General features: G+C 36.1%; 2 protein-coding genes across 3 annotated transcripts in view; both read left to right on the top strand.

Annotated features, from left to right (window-relative positions):
- Nucleotides 1-2,468: 2,468 nt before the first annotated feature.
- On the top strand, nucleotides 2,469-11,115 carry acbd3 (acyl-Coenzyme A binding domain containing 3). Of its 2 annotated transcripts, none has more exons than XM_026290860.1 (8): nucleotides 2,469-2,793; nucleotides 3,654-3,795; nucleotides 4,044-4,184; nucleotides 4,465-4,623; nucleotides 6,176-6,350; nucleotides 7,299-7,485; nucleotides 7,758-8,021; nucleotides 9,116-11,115. In XM_026290860.1, the coding sequence occupies exons 1-8, from the start codon at nucleotides 2,529-2,531 to the stop codon at nucleotides 9,328-9,330; spliced, it is 1,548 nt and encodes a 515-aa protein (XP_026146645.1). In that variant the 5' UTR covers nucleotides 2,469-2,528; the 3' UTR covers nucleotides 9,331-11,115. The 2 variants fall into 2 exon arrangements, with proteins under 2 accessions (XP_026146645.1, XP_026146644.1); XM_026290859.1 differs by having other exon boundaries at nucleotides 2,470-2,793; nucleotides 7,737-8,021.
- A 1,521-nt stretch (nucleotides 11,116-12,636) lies between these two features.
- Nucleotides 12,637-14,492, top strand: part of nhsl1b (NHS-like 1b) — an 88,538-nt gene continuing 86,682 nt past the window's right edge. Inside the window, exon 1 of the mRNA XM_026290852.1 lies at nucleotides 12,637-13,196. Coding sequence (XP_026146637.1) covers nucleotides 12,875-13,196 — 322 coding nt within the window. The 5' untranslated portion in view covers nucleotides 12,637-12,874. The remainder of the gene's footprint in view (nucleotides 13,197-14,492) is intronic.

Genomic DNA, 14,492 nt, shown 5'->3' with positions numbered 1-14,492 from the left:
TATCAACATGTTGGTGAGAAAATGATGACTGCATTTTTATATCAAATTTGGGAAAACTATCCCAAAAAGTTAAAAAGGATTATGTGATGTCTTAAATGCTTTTTCTTTAACAATGTCGATGTTAAAATTAGAGATTGAAGTAATTCATGTGAGCGCTTTGGACTCGGTAAAAAAAAGCATCTTCTGTTGCCCCCTATTGATATTGAAGTGCAGGAGCACACAAGATGTGACAATTGATTTTTTAATGGCCTAGCTTACTTGCTGCTCCGTACCAACAAACTATAAAATATAAAAGAAAAGAAAGAAAATCATTCACAGATTTTCAAGTAAGCTATTATTTTAACTATTAAAATATCGAGAACGAGAGAGAGAGAGAAACCCACAGTTAAATGCTTTGTGAAAATCATAACATTACCAACAAGTAAAATCTTTATTCTATGAGATTTCGTATTTGTTGTTGAGGGTCACTTACATTTAAAATACAAAAGTATCATGAATGATGTAAATATTACAGCATTATAAGCCTATCTAGGTAATTAGGTAGGTAATTGAAAGAGTTGAAATGATTCAGATGAATATCAAAGCATTGAGAAGCATTGATGAATGATAATTCGAAACGAGTCAAGTCCAAGAAGCTAAAAGGAGCTACTTACTTAACTTAACTTTGCTTTAACACAGCTGCTTCATGGTTTGAAATGCCCATGTAGAAAAAGAGAATTATTATTTGAGCCCCAAGTGGGAGATAACTTGAAAATGTTTAAAAAGCCAGCAGCTAGACAAAAAAAGCTTGTTGCATACTACAGTTAAGTAGCCGAAATATAAAATGCTCTTTCTTTCTTTCTTTCTTTTAATTTTCTTATTTTTGTCTCTTTTTGAGTTCAAGTTTTTTCATATTTAGTTTAGTTTTCATTTTCTAAATTGTTCTTAATATTTTACAGGTTTTAGTTATGATAACTTTTCTAAATTTGTATTATTTTCTTTACATTCTCTTTAGTGTTTGCTTCTCGGTTGATGTGATTTCACATCTTTCTTTCCCCCTAAAATCAAGGTTATGTGTTTCAACTTGACCTTGTGATGTACACTTGAACGTTAATTTTCTCTCCTTTCCCCCAAGATCAAGGTTATGTTTTCTTTAAGTAGGTTGTTTGCTATAATTCAAGTTGGGAGAGACAAAGCAGGATCAGGTTCTGCAGGTTGTCTTGCTGAAAGGTTTTCTTGTTGTAGAGACAAAGCTGAAATTAAATTTTGATTATTGGCAGAAATTAGCAATATTTACTTTGTAAATTTCAATTCAAGGTTCAGTTCAAGTTCAAGGTTATGGTTTTATGTTTGCTTAACATTAATTGTTGATTTGATTTGAACCATTTATACTCATGAACTGGGCTTGGAGTGTAAATTTTGACTTTTTTCGTACTTCTTTTTTTTTGGTAGTTGCTCCTCAGGTTGATCTACAGAGGTCAAGATCACAGGTTACAAGTTTTCTTTTTCTTTCGATCATTTGTATTTACAAAAACAACAGTTTTGTGTGAAGAGTAGCATCACTAGCTTTTTCATTTCGAATCCTATATTAAGATATAAAACATTATTTTGATAGCCTAGCACCTCATTACGCTGTCACTGAACAGATCTAAAGTTAAAGGAATAGTTCACCCAAAAATGAAAATTCTGTCATCATTTCGCTATGGAAGTCAATGACAACCACCAACTGTTTGATTACCAGCAATTTTAAAAATATCTTCTTTTAGGTTCGGCCTAAGAAAGCAACTCAAACAGGTTCGGAACAACATCACGGTGAGTAAATGATCAATTTTCCTTTTTGGGTGAACTATCCCTTTAACTATCTATATTTCTCCTTCTGCTGGATAGGCATTGTAACTACACTTGTGTTGGAGAAATGCAGTAGGCCTCTTTATGAGCAGTTGCTTAATATAAAATAAATAACTTTTTATACCAAATAAATAGTGGTTTAAATTATTTAAAATTAAAGTAGGTTTGTGAGAACATGATAATGTTCACCAGTTCTTTTCAGTGACACTGATAATTGTCAAATTACTTGTGTAAGTTTTTGTAATTTTAAACTAAAATTAAATTTTATTTTTTAATTGAATTATTTTTTGTTTTATTTGCCTTAATTTGAAAGAAATTTGTGTTATACTATAAGTGATGAATATTTTGCTAGTCGGTAAATGTTATATAAAATATATATTAAATATATATATACATCGAAAAAATGCCTAAATATTACATGCTCGATAGGCTTTCAATTTTATGTGAAACACTACAATACTGTTACTTTGTAATACACGATGTTGTTAAGTACAAGTTATTTGTAAAATAAAATACAAATTAGTTTTAATGATACCTTTTTATATTTTGCAAATGGAACTTCTGTCATAATAAACATTGCATAATAATATTTAAAAGTTATGAAGCTTTTGTAGTCGAACATTTCTACGTCACGCTGCCGGAAGTCCCGGCGGAGCTGAACGGAAGTAGGTACGTGGCTGCTTCAGCTGACATTCTGCACGATGGCGACAGAGGTTCAGAGCGGCGACCTCAACAGTGCAAATTCAAGCCGGCTCGAAGTTTCTATCGACGGTTTGACTTTGAGCCCGGATTCCGAGGTAGAACAGGAGCAGGCCGAGGCGTCTGCTGGCCAGAGCGCTGGAGACCCTGAGCTGAGCGGCGATGGGGAGGAGGAGGAGGGCGACCCTGCTAGCAGCACTACGATCGAGAGGAAATGGGGCTTTCCTTTAGCCGAGCTCTACGGGCTGGCGCTCAGATTCTTTAAAGGTATTTTATGTCAATATACACACGTACAGACATTCACTGAACACAAACATGCATTAGCATTGTTACCTCCGATAAAGATTGATCTCGCAGTGTTGTTTCGATTTAGTGAGGTCGCTGTTTCTTAATAGAGTCCTGTCTTTTTCACTCATCGGTGTTTGGTGAAAAGTTTTGCTTCTACAGGTCTTGTAGTTCGCTTCAGTTGCAGAGTTCAGGGTTAAACCCCTCTAGGAACTGACCCAGTCGGTGACCGCACCACTGTGTGTGTGTCATGTGCCTGACTGATGACTTCAAGTCAAAGTGTCTCTATATGAAAGACTGCATAAATATTCAAAATAGACTAGTGAACCACTAGTGCTGTACTCCGTATGTCTCTTTGACAGCAAAACCATCACTGTAGATTTTGTTCAATAAAATATTTAGTTCTTTCGACAAGTCTACACCCTCTTAAACAATATGGTTGTGTGCATCAGCTCTATAGTCTTAAGTGATGCAGCTATGCACAACTAATGCACCAATCAAGATGTTTCAGAGACCAGCTGAGTGTTAACATGTCCCATGTGTATAGTTCATAAAATTTTAACTCCTATGTGCACAAAAAACACAACATAACACACTAGCAAATTTCCATTATATGGCATTGTAAACTTGGACTTGGCTTTGTGAGTTGCTGTAAAACTAAAAATAATTATAAAGCAAAAATAATGCATCTCATTTGACCATTAACCCACTTGATGCAGAGTTTATGTCATGTAAATATTTAGCCTCAGAGTGGTTTGGCTGACAAAAAAGTTTAGAAATCCCTTTTCTATTGTAATGAGAGCCTGTTGCAATTTTGAGTCCGCAATTTTTTTGTCCCTCAGAGAAAGATGGAAAAGCCTTCCACCCGACCTATGAGGATAAACTCCGTCTGGTAGCCCTCCATAAACAAGTGTTGCTGGGCCCTTACAACCCAGATGCTTCCCCTGAGGTGGGATTCTTCGATGTGCTGGGAAATGACCGCAGGTAAACATAGATTGAGCTTTGACTTGGACGTACTTCCCTGCTGTTAGTCACATAACTTTTAATCTTTCAGTGCTAGTAAAGTGTTGTCCTTGAGCTCATATATATCATAATGTGTGTGTTTAAATGCTATTCATACTTTTCCTATAGATGCCGTAGAGCTGTTGTAGTGTACAAGCTTTTGTATAATGTGAACTGTGACATTTAGGGGTTTTGTTGTGGATCTGCAATAACAATTGTAACTTCTTCAGAAAGGAATGGGCATCTTTGGGCAACATGGAGAAGGATGAGGCCATGCTGGAGTTTGTAAAGCTGTTGAACAAATGTTGTAGTTTATTTGCACCTTTCGTCGCATCACACAAGATTGAAAAGGAGGAGCAAGAGCGAAAGAGGTCAGACTTGCAGATAAAGATGATTGATTTTTCCTTCATCGATGTCATCTTCTCACTTTGTTAGTGTCACACACTTTTAAATTAGACTTATTTACTGTTTTACCCATTAACCTAAAGGATCTCTTTAGATACAGTCTTGTAAAGAAGTCCATCATGCCAACGTAAACTAAATTTGGGCTCCAATAAAGAATTGGTCTTCATAAATAAAAACCCGAACACTCTCTCCGTAAACTCACAGATGTCTCTTGTGTTGTGTATGGTGTCTTGTTTTCCTGAGAAGGAGGGAGGAAGAGGAATGGCGGCGTAGAGAGGAAGAGGAGCGTGAGCGACTGCGGCAGGAGGAGGAGAGACGCAGACGTGAGGAAGAGGAAAGGTTGAGGAGAGAAGAGGAGGAGAGAAGACTAATTGAGGAGGAACGACTCCGTGTGGAGCAACAGAAGTGAGTGACACTTGTTGAAATGTGTCAGATCTTAAAGCAAAACAGAATCGTTTGAAAATGTCTGTTGAAAGACTCAAGGCTGGAATATGCCACTTGACTTTTGTCCAGATATATATATTTTTTCAGCATCAGACTGGTTCTGACCAGTCAGTGAATATTGTTTATCATATACAATATTGTTCAGTCCAAGTCATTTATAAAAAATAAAACACTTTTTCATATTTTGTATCTGGAACTTTTGTAATAATAAACATTGCACAATAATATTTTAAGGGTTATCCTCATAGGTTGGGGTAATATTTTAGTTTTTTTTTCTGAATGACCTGGTAGTGTGATTCTCAGCTTTGTTTAGTGTATGATACCCAGTTTTTCTTTGTAACCATATACAAAGTCAACAAGGATATGTTGCCTGGTGTTTTAATATTTGTTCAGATTTTTAAATTATGTAGTGTATTCAAGTCTTTTGTAGTAGAGCCCAGGGTTGGGCCGATACCAACTTTTTGGCTTCTGTAAAATGCCAGTCTCTTTGATACTAAATCGATATCTTAGGCAACAAATAAATGGCCTTGAATGACAGATGAAATTAAACTAGGACTGTAAACACTTTCAGTAATTTGAAAACTCATGACACGTGAAAATGCAGCAAAAGTCTTCAGCCCCATGTAGAATAATTTTTCATCCACCTGAAATAGTGGGTGGTTATTTCAGCTGTCATACACATTATTTAAACAGGTCATATTACATTGCATAAAGAACATTATTTTGTGTATTTAGTATTAAAGGTTCAAAAAACATTATTTTCCACATAATTTACTTTATTTGTTACTCTGCCTTCTGAAAGGCTTCAATTTTTACAAAGCTCATCGTTCTGAAAAGCAAGGTGTGCACTGATTGGCTAGCTTTAGTTTGTTGTGACTGGCCGAATTCATCAAGCATGTGACAGAAATGTTATGTCCCTTACCATACTGTGAGGCCCTGTCTCGGCACGACAAGACAAAAAAACTGTTCTGGAACACTGTTTTAAATACAACTTAACCACTGATTTCTAGTTGTCCTTCTCTTTTGGAAGGCCAAACAACGTAGTTTCGCTTTCACAACGAAACACACAGCATCTTAACTACATGGTGGCGGCTTTAACGGAGGTAATAAAAGTTATGCCTTCTTTCTTTGCGTGAACATTTGGGCGGTGTTATGCAAATCTTCCCACGTCGTGACATAGATGTTGGGGCGTGTTAGAACGAGCCGTTTTAGGAGGGTGTGGTTGACCCTTAGCTTTTATTTAAAAAATATCTCTTTGGATTTGAGATTAGTCTTTGCAACTTTACAGATCTTTATGCACCAAGAGCTTGTAACACTCAAAAGAGAAAGGAAAACTTGAAATCATCAACATATGACCCCTTTAAAATTGGTGTCTCATTAAAAAGGGTGAAAAAGCTTGTTGTTTGTACTTGTTTAGTACTGGTACACTGTGCAACCCTAGTAATGCTTGATTGTGCACATAATGAATTTTTTCTCACTTTCTCTGGCGTTAAACAAAACCTTTCATTGTTAGGCTGCAGATCATGGCTGCACTGAATGCGCAGACAACGGTGCAGTTCCAGCAGTATGCAGCGCAGCAGTACCCTGACAGTCCTGAGCAGCAGCTCATCCTCATTCGACAGCTGCAGGAGCAGCACTATCAGCAGTACATGCAGCAGCTGTATCAGGTGCAGCTCGCTCAGCAGCAGGTGAGAGAGAGAGAGAGAGAGAGAGAGCCCATGATTCATTCTTCCAATCCCACCTATGTCTGCTATGCTTCTGTGATGCATGAACTACTACAGTACTGTTCAAAAATTTTGAGCCGTTAGAGGTTAGAGAAATACATACTAGGCAAGGATGAATTAAAGTAACCGTAAAACCGTTTTTTTTTTTATATATATATATTTGTTGTGTATATATATAACAGCAAATTATCAAATATTTTAACGATTTCTGAAGGTTCATGTGACATTGAAGACTGGAGTAATGGCTGCTGAAAATTCAGCTTTGACATCACCGGAATAAATTGCATGTTAAAATATATTACAATGTTGAACTTAAAATTATAAAATGATATCACTGTTTTTACTGTATTTTTGATTTTACAAAATGCAGCTTTGGTAAACATTAGAGATTTTTTTTCTAAAACATTTCTTTCTGACCCGTCTTTTGAACGGTAGTGTATATATCTCTCCGTGTCTCTCCGTGATCTTAGTTGATAAGCCTGTTCATATTGCTATTCACCATTATGCAATTGTCACATTTTATTATTCAGATTCAGAAAAGACTTGTATGCATCCCACCAGTTAATGATGATTGGTATAAAGAACAAAACTGCAGTGGTAGGATCTGGTTTGTATGTAGATTATTGAATGTGTTTTACACACCTGTCATTGAAAGCAAAACTGGTTTTATTGTCATGTTATGGACTTTGACTCACCGATTCAATTCATTTTTTATTTCTGTGTACATTTCCCTGGGTGCTGCTGTGGTCCAACTTGTTAAGTTTCCATCTAAGCTTGACTAATGGGAATTTAATTGATCATTTAAAATAATGGACGCTGGTTTCTCCAACCTCTATGTCATTTTGCATAGATCTGGACTGTTTATTTAATTTTTTTTGTTACAGTTGTCAATGTTTTCACTGTTCTCGCCAGGCTGCCCTGCAGAAACAGCAGGAGGATGCTATTGTGCTGTCTACATTAGAGGCCAGTGAGGTGTTCGTGCCTTCTGCTGGAGAGGAGGCTCCCACGCTGAACGGCCAGGCAGAGTCCACTACTGACAGCTTAGAACAAGAGCCAGACCTGGAGCCTGCAGACGAGGTCACTGAGAATGGACCCACTGGTGAGTTTGTGCATTTCTACCGCTTCAATTAACTGCTGTTAATGTCAACTTCAAATCAAACAAACAAAAGTTGTCTCTCAGTTTCCCATTTAGAAAAAAAGCCTACTGTACCTGATATATATCCATATTAATCTATCAAATGAAGTAAAATGGAGATCTGAATATAGAGGTTGGGAATTGAAATCAAATCAAGGGAAATCGAGTTGAATTTCAAGACACATTCTCTAATATACCATATTCCTGGTTCTCAGACTCTCCCCCTGTAATAGCAGCCCCCTCCATGTGGACGCGGCCACAGATAAAAGACTTTAAAGAGAAGATCCGTCAGGATGTGGACTCAGTGATCACAGTGGGCCGGGGGGAAGTGGTGACCGTCCGGGTTCCCACCCACGAGGAGGGCTCCTATCTCTTCTGGGAGTTTGCCAGTGACTATTATGACATTGGCTTTGGAGTCTTCTTTGAATGGAGTGACTCGACTAACGCATCGGTCAGCGTGCATGTCAGCGAGTCTAGTGACGAAGACGAGGATGAAGAAGGTGAGGAACTAATGTCTTGATTCTTTGCTATCATGTTATTGGCTAATACTGGATTATTTTTATTTATTTTTTTAATTTTAATTACTTTTCGTAAGTCTAAAATCTCATTTTCATACCGTAAATTATAATGTTTACCTCTTTTTGTTTGTTTTTATTTAAACAATTTGTATAGAATTTTAAAATCGGTCAGAAAAGGAAAATAGTGATTTATTGGTATTAAACATAATTTTGATGTCAGTGCAAATAAATAAACACAATTTTCAGTTTTCAAGCGATTATTCGCGATTAATCGCTTCCAAAACAAAAGTTTTCATTTACATAAAATGTGTGTGCACTGTGTAATATTTATGTATATATAAATACTAACACATGAATGTTTATATTTGAGAAAAATATGCTATGTTTGTATATTTAATATCTTTATATATAATATAAATTATATGAATATAGTATGACATGCAAATATTTTCAAAGTATATACTGTATGCGTGTTTATTTATATATACATAATAAATATACACAGTATAAACAATATGAAAACTAGAGCTTTTATTTTGTAGGTGATTAATCGTTTGACATCAAATACAAGGGTTTAACACTTGCAAGTGAAATTAAGCCATAAGTATTGTAGTTTTACTGGTGTAGAGTAAAATAATTAATATAATGAGATTTGAAAAATTATTATTTTTTATTTATAGTTGCAGTTAATATATATATATATAATATATTTTTTTTTATTACAATGATATCATCCAAGTTAGTTATTTGACCTGAAGATTTTAAGACTATAATTTAGGAATTTGTGTATTTAGTGCAAATTGACTTTTATATATATTAACTTTTTATATTTTATATGACTGTTTAGAATTTGAATATCGGCCATTTATTAGATATTGGCCGTACAATCAAAATAATTACTGGCTTACTGGTAACAGCCAGAATTTTAATACCAATGAAATTTTTAATTGTGTAAATCATAAGGCTACTTTTGATATAAAATGAAATCGATTCAAGTTTATACAGATTGTTTGAATTGAGTTTCTGTTGTCACATTTTCTGTAAATCTGATTTAAGTCCTGTTGTCTTTCTTTCAGGTGAAGGCCCGTCTGAGGAGGAGAAAGCCAAGAAAGAGATTGGGAAACCGCAGGTGGATGAGATCGTGCCGGTGTACCGGCGGGACTGTCATGAGGAGGTGTACGCTGGGAGTCACCAGTATCCCGGCCGTGGCATATACTTGCTCAAGTTTGACAACTCCTACTCGCTCTGGAGGTCTAAAACCGTCTACTACAGAGTATATTACACCAGATAAACCTGGAGTCAAGACTGTGGGACAGGAATGTGTGCGTGTATGTACAGAGACAGATGGAAAGAGAGTGAGATTAAAAATAAGGAAATTTATGGGATGCCCACTACTGGGGAAGGGACAAAGAAATTTAACCTGAGCGTGTGTGTGTGTGTGTGTGTGTGTGTGTGTGTGTGTGTGTGTGTGTGTTTCAGTGTGTATGAAAACTGCTGTTTGAGTCCAGGAGGGATGGGCCATGTGCGTGGCACCTCTGTTTTGCACTCTAAAAGATGTACTCATGATATTGTGCTTGATATTCTAACTTCAGCCTCCATCTTTTAATGTCATCCAAAAAGGTGCAGGATATATTAGTGTGTCCTAATTAATACGTCCTACAAATGACATGTTTAGATCATAAACGACGGAGCAAACACTAACACGCCTTTCAGAACACTGGAGTTCTTCCTTATTTGGGTCAACGCGGAGTAAATCAGCCAATGGAGTGCATCTGTACTCATGTTTTCCTCCTATCAGCACACAGAACTGAAGGGCATCGTGAGATAAAACGACTGGAAAGGACTTTTCTAACAATGCAAAGGTGGATCTGGAGGCCTTTATGAGAAGAGATTTTGCAGCATTTTCTAAACCTGGATGGATTGTGTCTAAAACATTTAATATTTATTAATCTTTGTGTTAGAGTAGGGTCATATTTGTGTCTGTAAGTCATATAACATGCATCCCATCGCTCAATAATTTGCTTCTCTGCTTCCACAGAGCCCCAGATGTATTGTCTTTGTGAATTTTCGGTTTGTTTTGAATACGTCGTCAATGCGAGATTTAGCAGTATTGACTTTTAATGTGGCACAGCTAGGAGTTTGAAATATTCTTGCCTTTCAGTTTGGTCATTTGTTGCTTTATGCATGTAGTTACATACAGCCATGTAAGAACTTCAAACTTAATGTACTTTGATTGGAATTTCTACTCGTCACTCTTATACTTGGTTCTCTAAGACAGAAATAACAAGCATCTCTCATTGTCATTATATTAATAACGAAGTGTTTGTATAGATGATTTAGACTTAACTAACAAAAGCTGCATTTGAGTTGCTGATTAACGTTTCTGTTATTTATTGGATCGTTCAGTGCATTGAAGATTATTACAGTGAAGTTGCTGAGAATCTGCAGACTTTTCTTCATAAATATCTGCTCGAGGCACTCTGGATTCGTCACTGGCTGTATCGTTGAGTGAAATGTGTCGCGTTCATGATTGTATGTCAAAGACGCCTGTGTAATGCAGGTCACTGCTATCCAGCTGTGATCAAGCATCGTCCATATATACAGGAGATGCGGATGCTGTTACACTTTGTTCACTTGATGAATAAAGCAGTGTGTTTTGGAGTGTTAAGAGCTGTGATGATTCAGTGTTCATTGAGACCGTCGTGCTAAAGCTGTCCAAAGACCACATTAATGTCACGTGTACAGTAAATTGATTACAAAAGTTCTCGTGGTTCTCTTTTCCATGTATTTTTCTTTCCTTTTCAATTTTTGTAATGCTGACTTCAGGCCTTTTGTATAGTGGAAGTGTAACGTTTGGCATGGTACTAAAAGTACAGCTTTTGGGGAAAAGACAACACGGGCAATAGGGTATCTGCTCTGAAAATTGTCTTCATATTTAAAAGTGGAAACCCCAGTGATTTTCTGACCATAAAGGCATGAAGAAGTGTTTTTGTATTGGTTTTGCTAGTGTGATCTGTATGCATTTGAGGATGAGTGTCCTGAAGCGTATATCTGATTAAACTTGCGTTCCTCTGTATTTACCTCCTGATTATTTTCTGATACCCTTCTAGTCATGTGCATGTTCACATACTCATACAATGTGTTTGTTTTATATAGATAAAATTGGTTTCATTCATTAAATTTTTTTTATATCCATCGGGCAATTTTTTGGGGGGCCCGAAAATTCAATAGATGGTGCCGTATGTTTATAACTATTTGAAACACTATTTAGATTTTTTTAATGCTGTTGGCCCATATTGACAAATAGGCCTACTACAAAGAGAACCAAATTTTGTGGAATAAAAATATACAAGCAGCAATACATTTAACCCAAATAAAAGTCAGATTCATCAAAAATCATTGATGTATAAGAATTTTCCCCCAGTACTCATCAGTTAGCACATTTAATTTAGTTCATTAATGAATCTTCAAACAAATGCTGTTATAGTGATAGCTTGGGGCATTTTGTGACTCATCAGCCATGGTTTCCCAATGCAAAAGGAAGTTTAAGCAGGTTCAATGTTAACAGGAAAATGAGCACTATCACTCCCATCCAGAAATGCAGCCTTAGCTGGTTCCATTGCCACAACAAACAATAGTCCACTTCCTTCACACACACACACACACACACAAAATCATCTGATTCTTCCTGGCAGTCTGGGTTTGTTTTTAAGAGCATACTACACTTGCAGCCACAAGATGGAGCTATAGTGTAGATATTATGAACCACGGGCATTTCTAAACGGCATCTTTTGTTTCTTTCACAAGCAAAACAGACTGGTTATACATTGACAGTTTATTTTATTTTTATTGCGACGGTATCTACACCAGTAGATTAAAATAATGAACCGTGAATAGTTTTCTAATTACAAACGAAATTACTTATGTAAATAAACTACTTCATACTTAACTTACTGTACTGTTGAACTTTAGTTCTGAAGTACTGTAAATGTTAAATGATAAGAATTGTCCGTAGGCTATATATTAAATTACATTTAAATTTAAATTAAATGTATGCATTTAGCAGACGCTTTTATCCAAAGCGATTTACAGTGCATTCAGGATATCAGTTTTTACCTATCATTATATATATTATATATATATATCTTGATATTTACCGTTTATTTTAGTAATGTTTTATTAAAACGTATTTAAACTTGTTTTAAGTCATACCGAACATACTGATTATTGTCTTTAAAAATACAGAAAATATTTTCTTTTACATGCTTTTTTTTATGCTTAAAATATTTTTATATGTAATATTTCCTTATGTAATATTTAGAATTAAAAAAAATACTTTTTATTTTACTTTGTAATACTGCCAAAAACAATTCTGACATTGACTGAAATAACTATGGTATTTAAAATATAAATATTTATAAAATAAAAATAACTCAGTATAATTAAGATGCCCGGTACACCGAGATCCACAGTTTCCATCCCGGGTTTTCCACGCAGCAGACGCTAAAGGCAGGTAACCTCTCCCTCACTGCGCTGTGGTTTCCCCAATCCAGTTCCAGTTTCTACAGGTGGTTGGGAAGCCGCTCCGTGTTTTCCATATACTTTCTCCTCACATTTTCGGTTCGACTCGCTCCTTTCAAACCGTTTCAAACTCATGTTCCCCGATGCTCCCGAACACCAGCGGCAACGTCCCATACTACTTCTGCATCTTTCAAAAAATTATGGCGGGACCTTTTGTAAGCAGACCTTCTTCCCACGGCAACTTCTGGAATAGATCGTTTGGATTTTAAATTCCCTCAACCCGATGCTCATCTCAAATTTAAACACGATTTAAAATGCCGTTCCCCGAGAGAACCGTTGAGCCTGAGCTGGTGAGCAGGATGAGAGGGAGCGCTGGCTCCGAGAAGAGCTTCACGACGCCGGACGGTCGCAGAGTGCGCAAACCTGTTTTGTTCTCTTCTTTGGAAGAAGTGTGTTGTCATACTCTCACTAATATCCTGCTTCAGCTGTCCGATCTATCGCGGCATGCCAGTGACATATTCCTGGGAATTGAGACTCAGGCTGTGTTGGTCACGCAAAGGACATCAACTATGCAGCTGCGTTTGGAGAGATTACAGCACACCGTGTGCCAGTTTGATCCCAAAACCATTAAAATACGTAAGTTTAAAGACTCAATCTCGTATTTGTTGCCTACTTTAGTGTTATACTTTTAAGTTAATAACAAACATAGCAATTCATCAGTTAAAAATGAACATAGAACTTGATTCTTATCATAATACAGTATGTCGAAATTTCAGGATTTGTTAAGCACTGACACAAATGTTTGTTCATGACTTATTGATGAAAGTTAAAAGCTGTTACGCTATTATTGATTCTGAAGAACACATATATCTAATAGCAGCCACTGAATGATAATTGCACGTTAAGTTTAAAGGCTGCACTCAGAATGAACTATGGATTGGGTCCGCAGGACAAAAGGCGGGTGTAATGTTATGGGACAAGCACATGGCGTTATGTTGGTGTAATGATTGGAGGTGAGGAGAATGCTAGCAGTTTCCCTTAAGGGGTGAGATTCTGTCAGACGTGATAGATCTGCTGTAACGTACCATCTGCCCCCACCGACACCCCTACAGCAGAACCCCCCCCCAGGACACCTTCATTAGGGTTCTATGGTTTATATATATATCTTAAAGATTTGTTTCTTCTTCAAGAAATATGCTTTTATTCACCAAGAATGCATTAAATTGATCAAAAGTGATAGTTAAGACATTAATAACAATGTTACAAAAGATTTAAATGTCGAATACATTTTGTTCTTCTGAGCTTTCTATTCATCAAAGTATCCAGAATTATTATTATTTTATTTTCTCAAAATTATAAGCAGAACAACTGTTTTTAACATTGATAATAATAAGAAATGCCTTGAGCACCAAGTCCGCATATAATAATGATTTCTGAAGGATCATGTAGGCTAATACTGAAGACAAGAGTATCGATGCTGAAAATTACATTTCACAATATTGCTGTTTTCAGCAAATAAATGCAGCCGGAACATTTTCTTCAGAAACATAAATCTTTATTAATTAATTAATATAAATATATTAATGGAGGACTGCAGTATACGTGAGCAAACTGGCCATTTTAATCAACTTTTTTTTTCTTTTGCTGTTACACAACAGGTTTTATATAGGTTATACTGTAACACTTTATTTCAATTTGTCTTTGCTACACATTACGAGTACATACTATTATAATAACAATTAATTATGCATAATTGCATGCAAGTAACCCTAAGCCAAACCCTAATCCTAAAACTAACCATATAGTAAGTTCATATAGGTAATTAATATTGTATATATGTAGAGTGTAAACTGGTATGATACCATCCACTGTCTAATAGAAGAGGGGTGTGTCCAGTGCTACTGCAAATGCTGCAAATAACACGAGTCACCA

This window comes from Carassius auratus, chromosome 20 (genome assembly GCF_003368295.1).
Source record: "Carassius auratus strain Wakin chromosome 20, ASM336829v1, whole genome shotgun sequence".
Taxonomy (NCBI): domain Eukaryota; kingdom Metazoa; phylum Chordata; class Actinopteri; order Cypriniformes; family Cyprinidae; genus Carassius; species Carassius auratus.
This window is presented reverse-complemented; position numbering and strand designations above follow the sequence as displayed.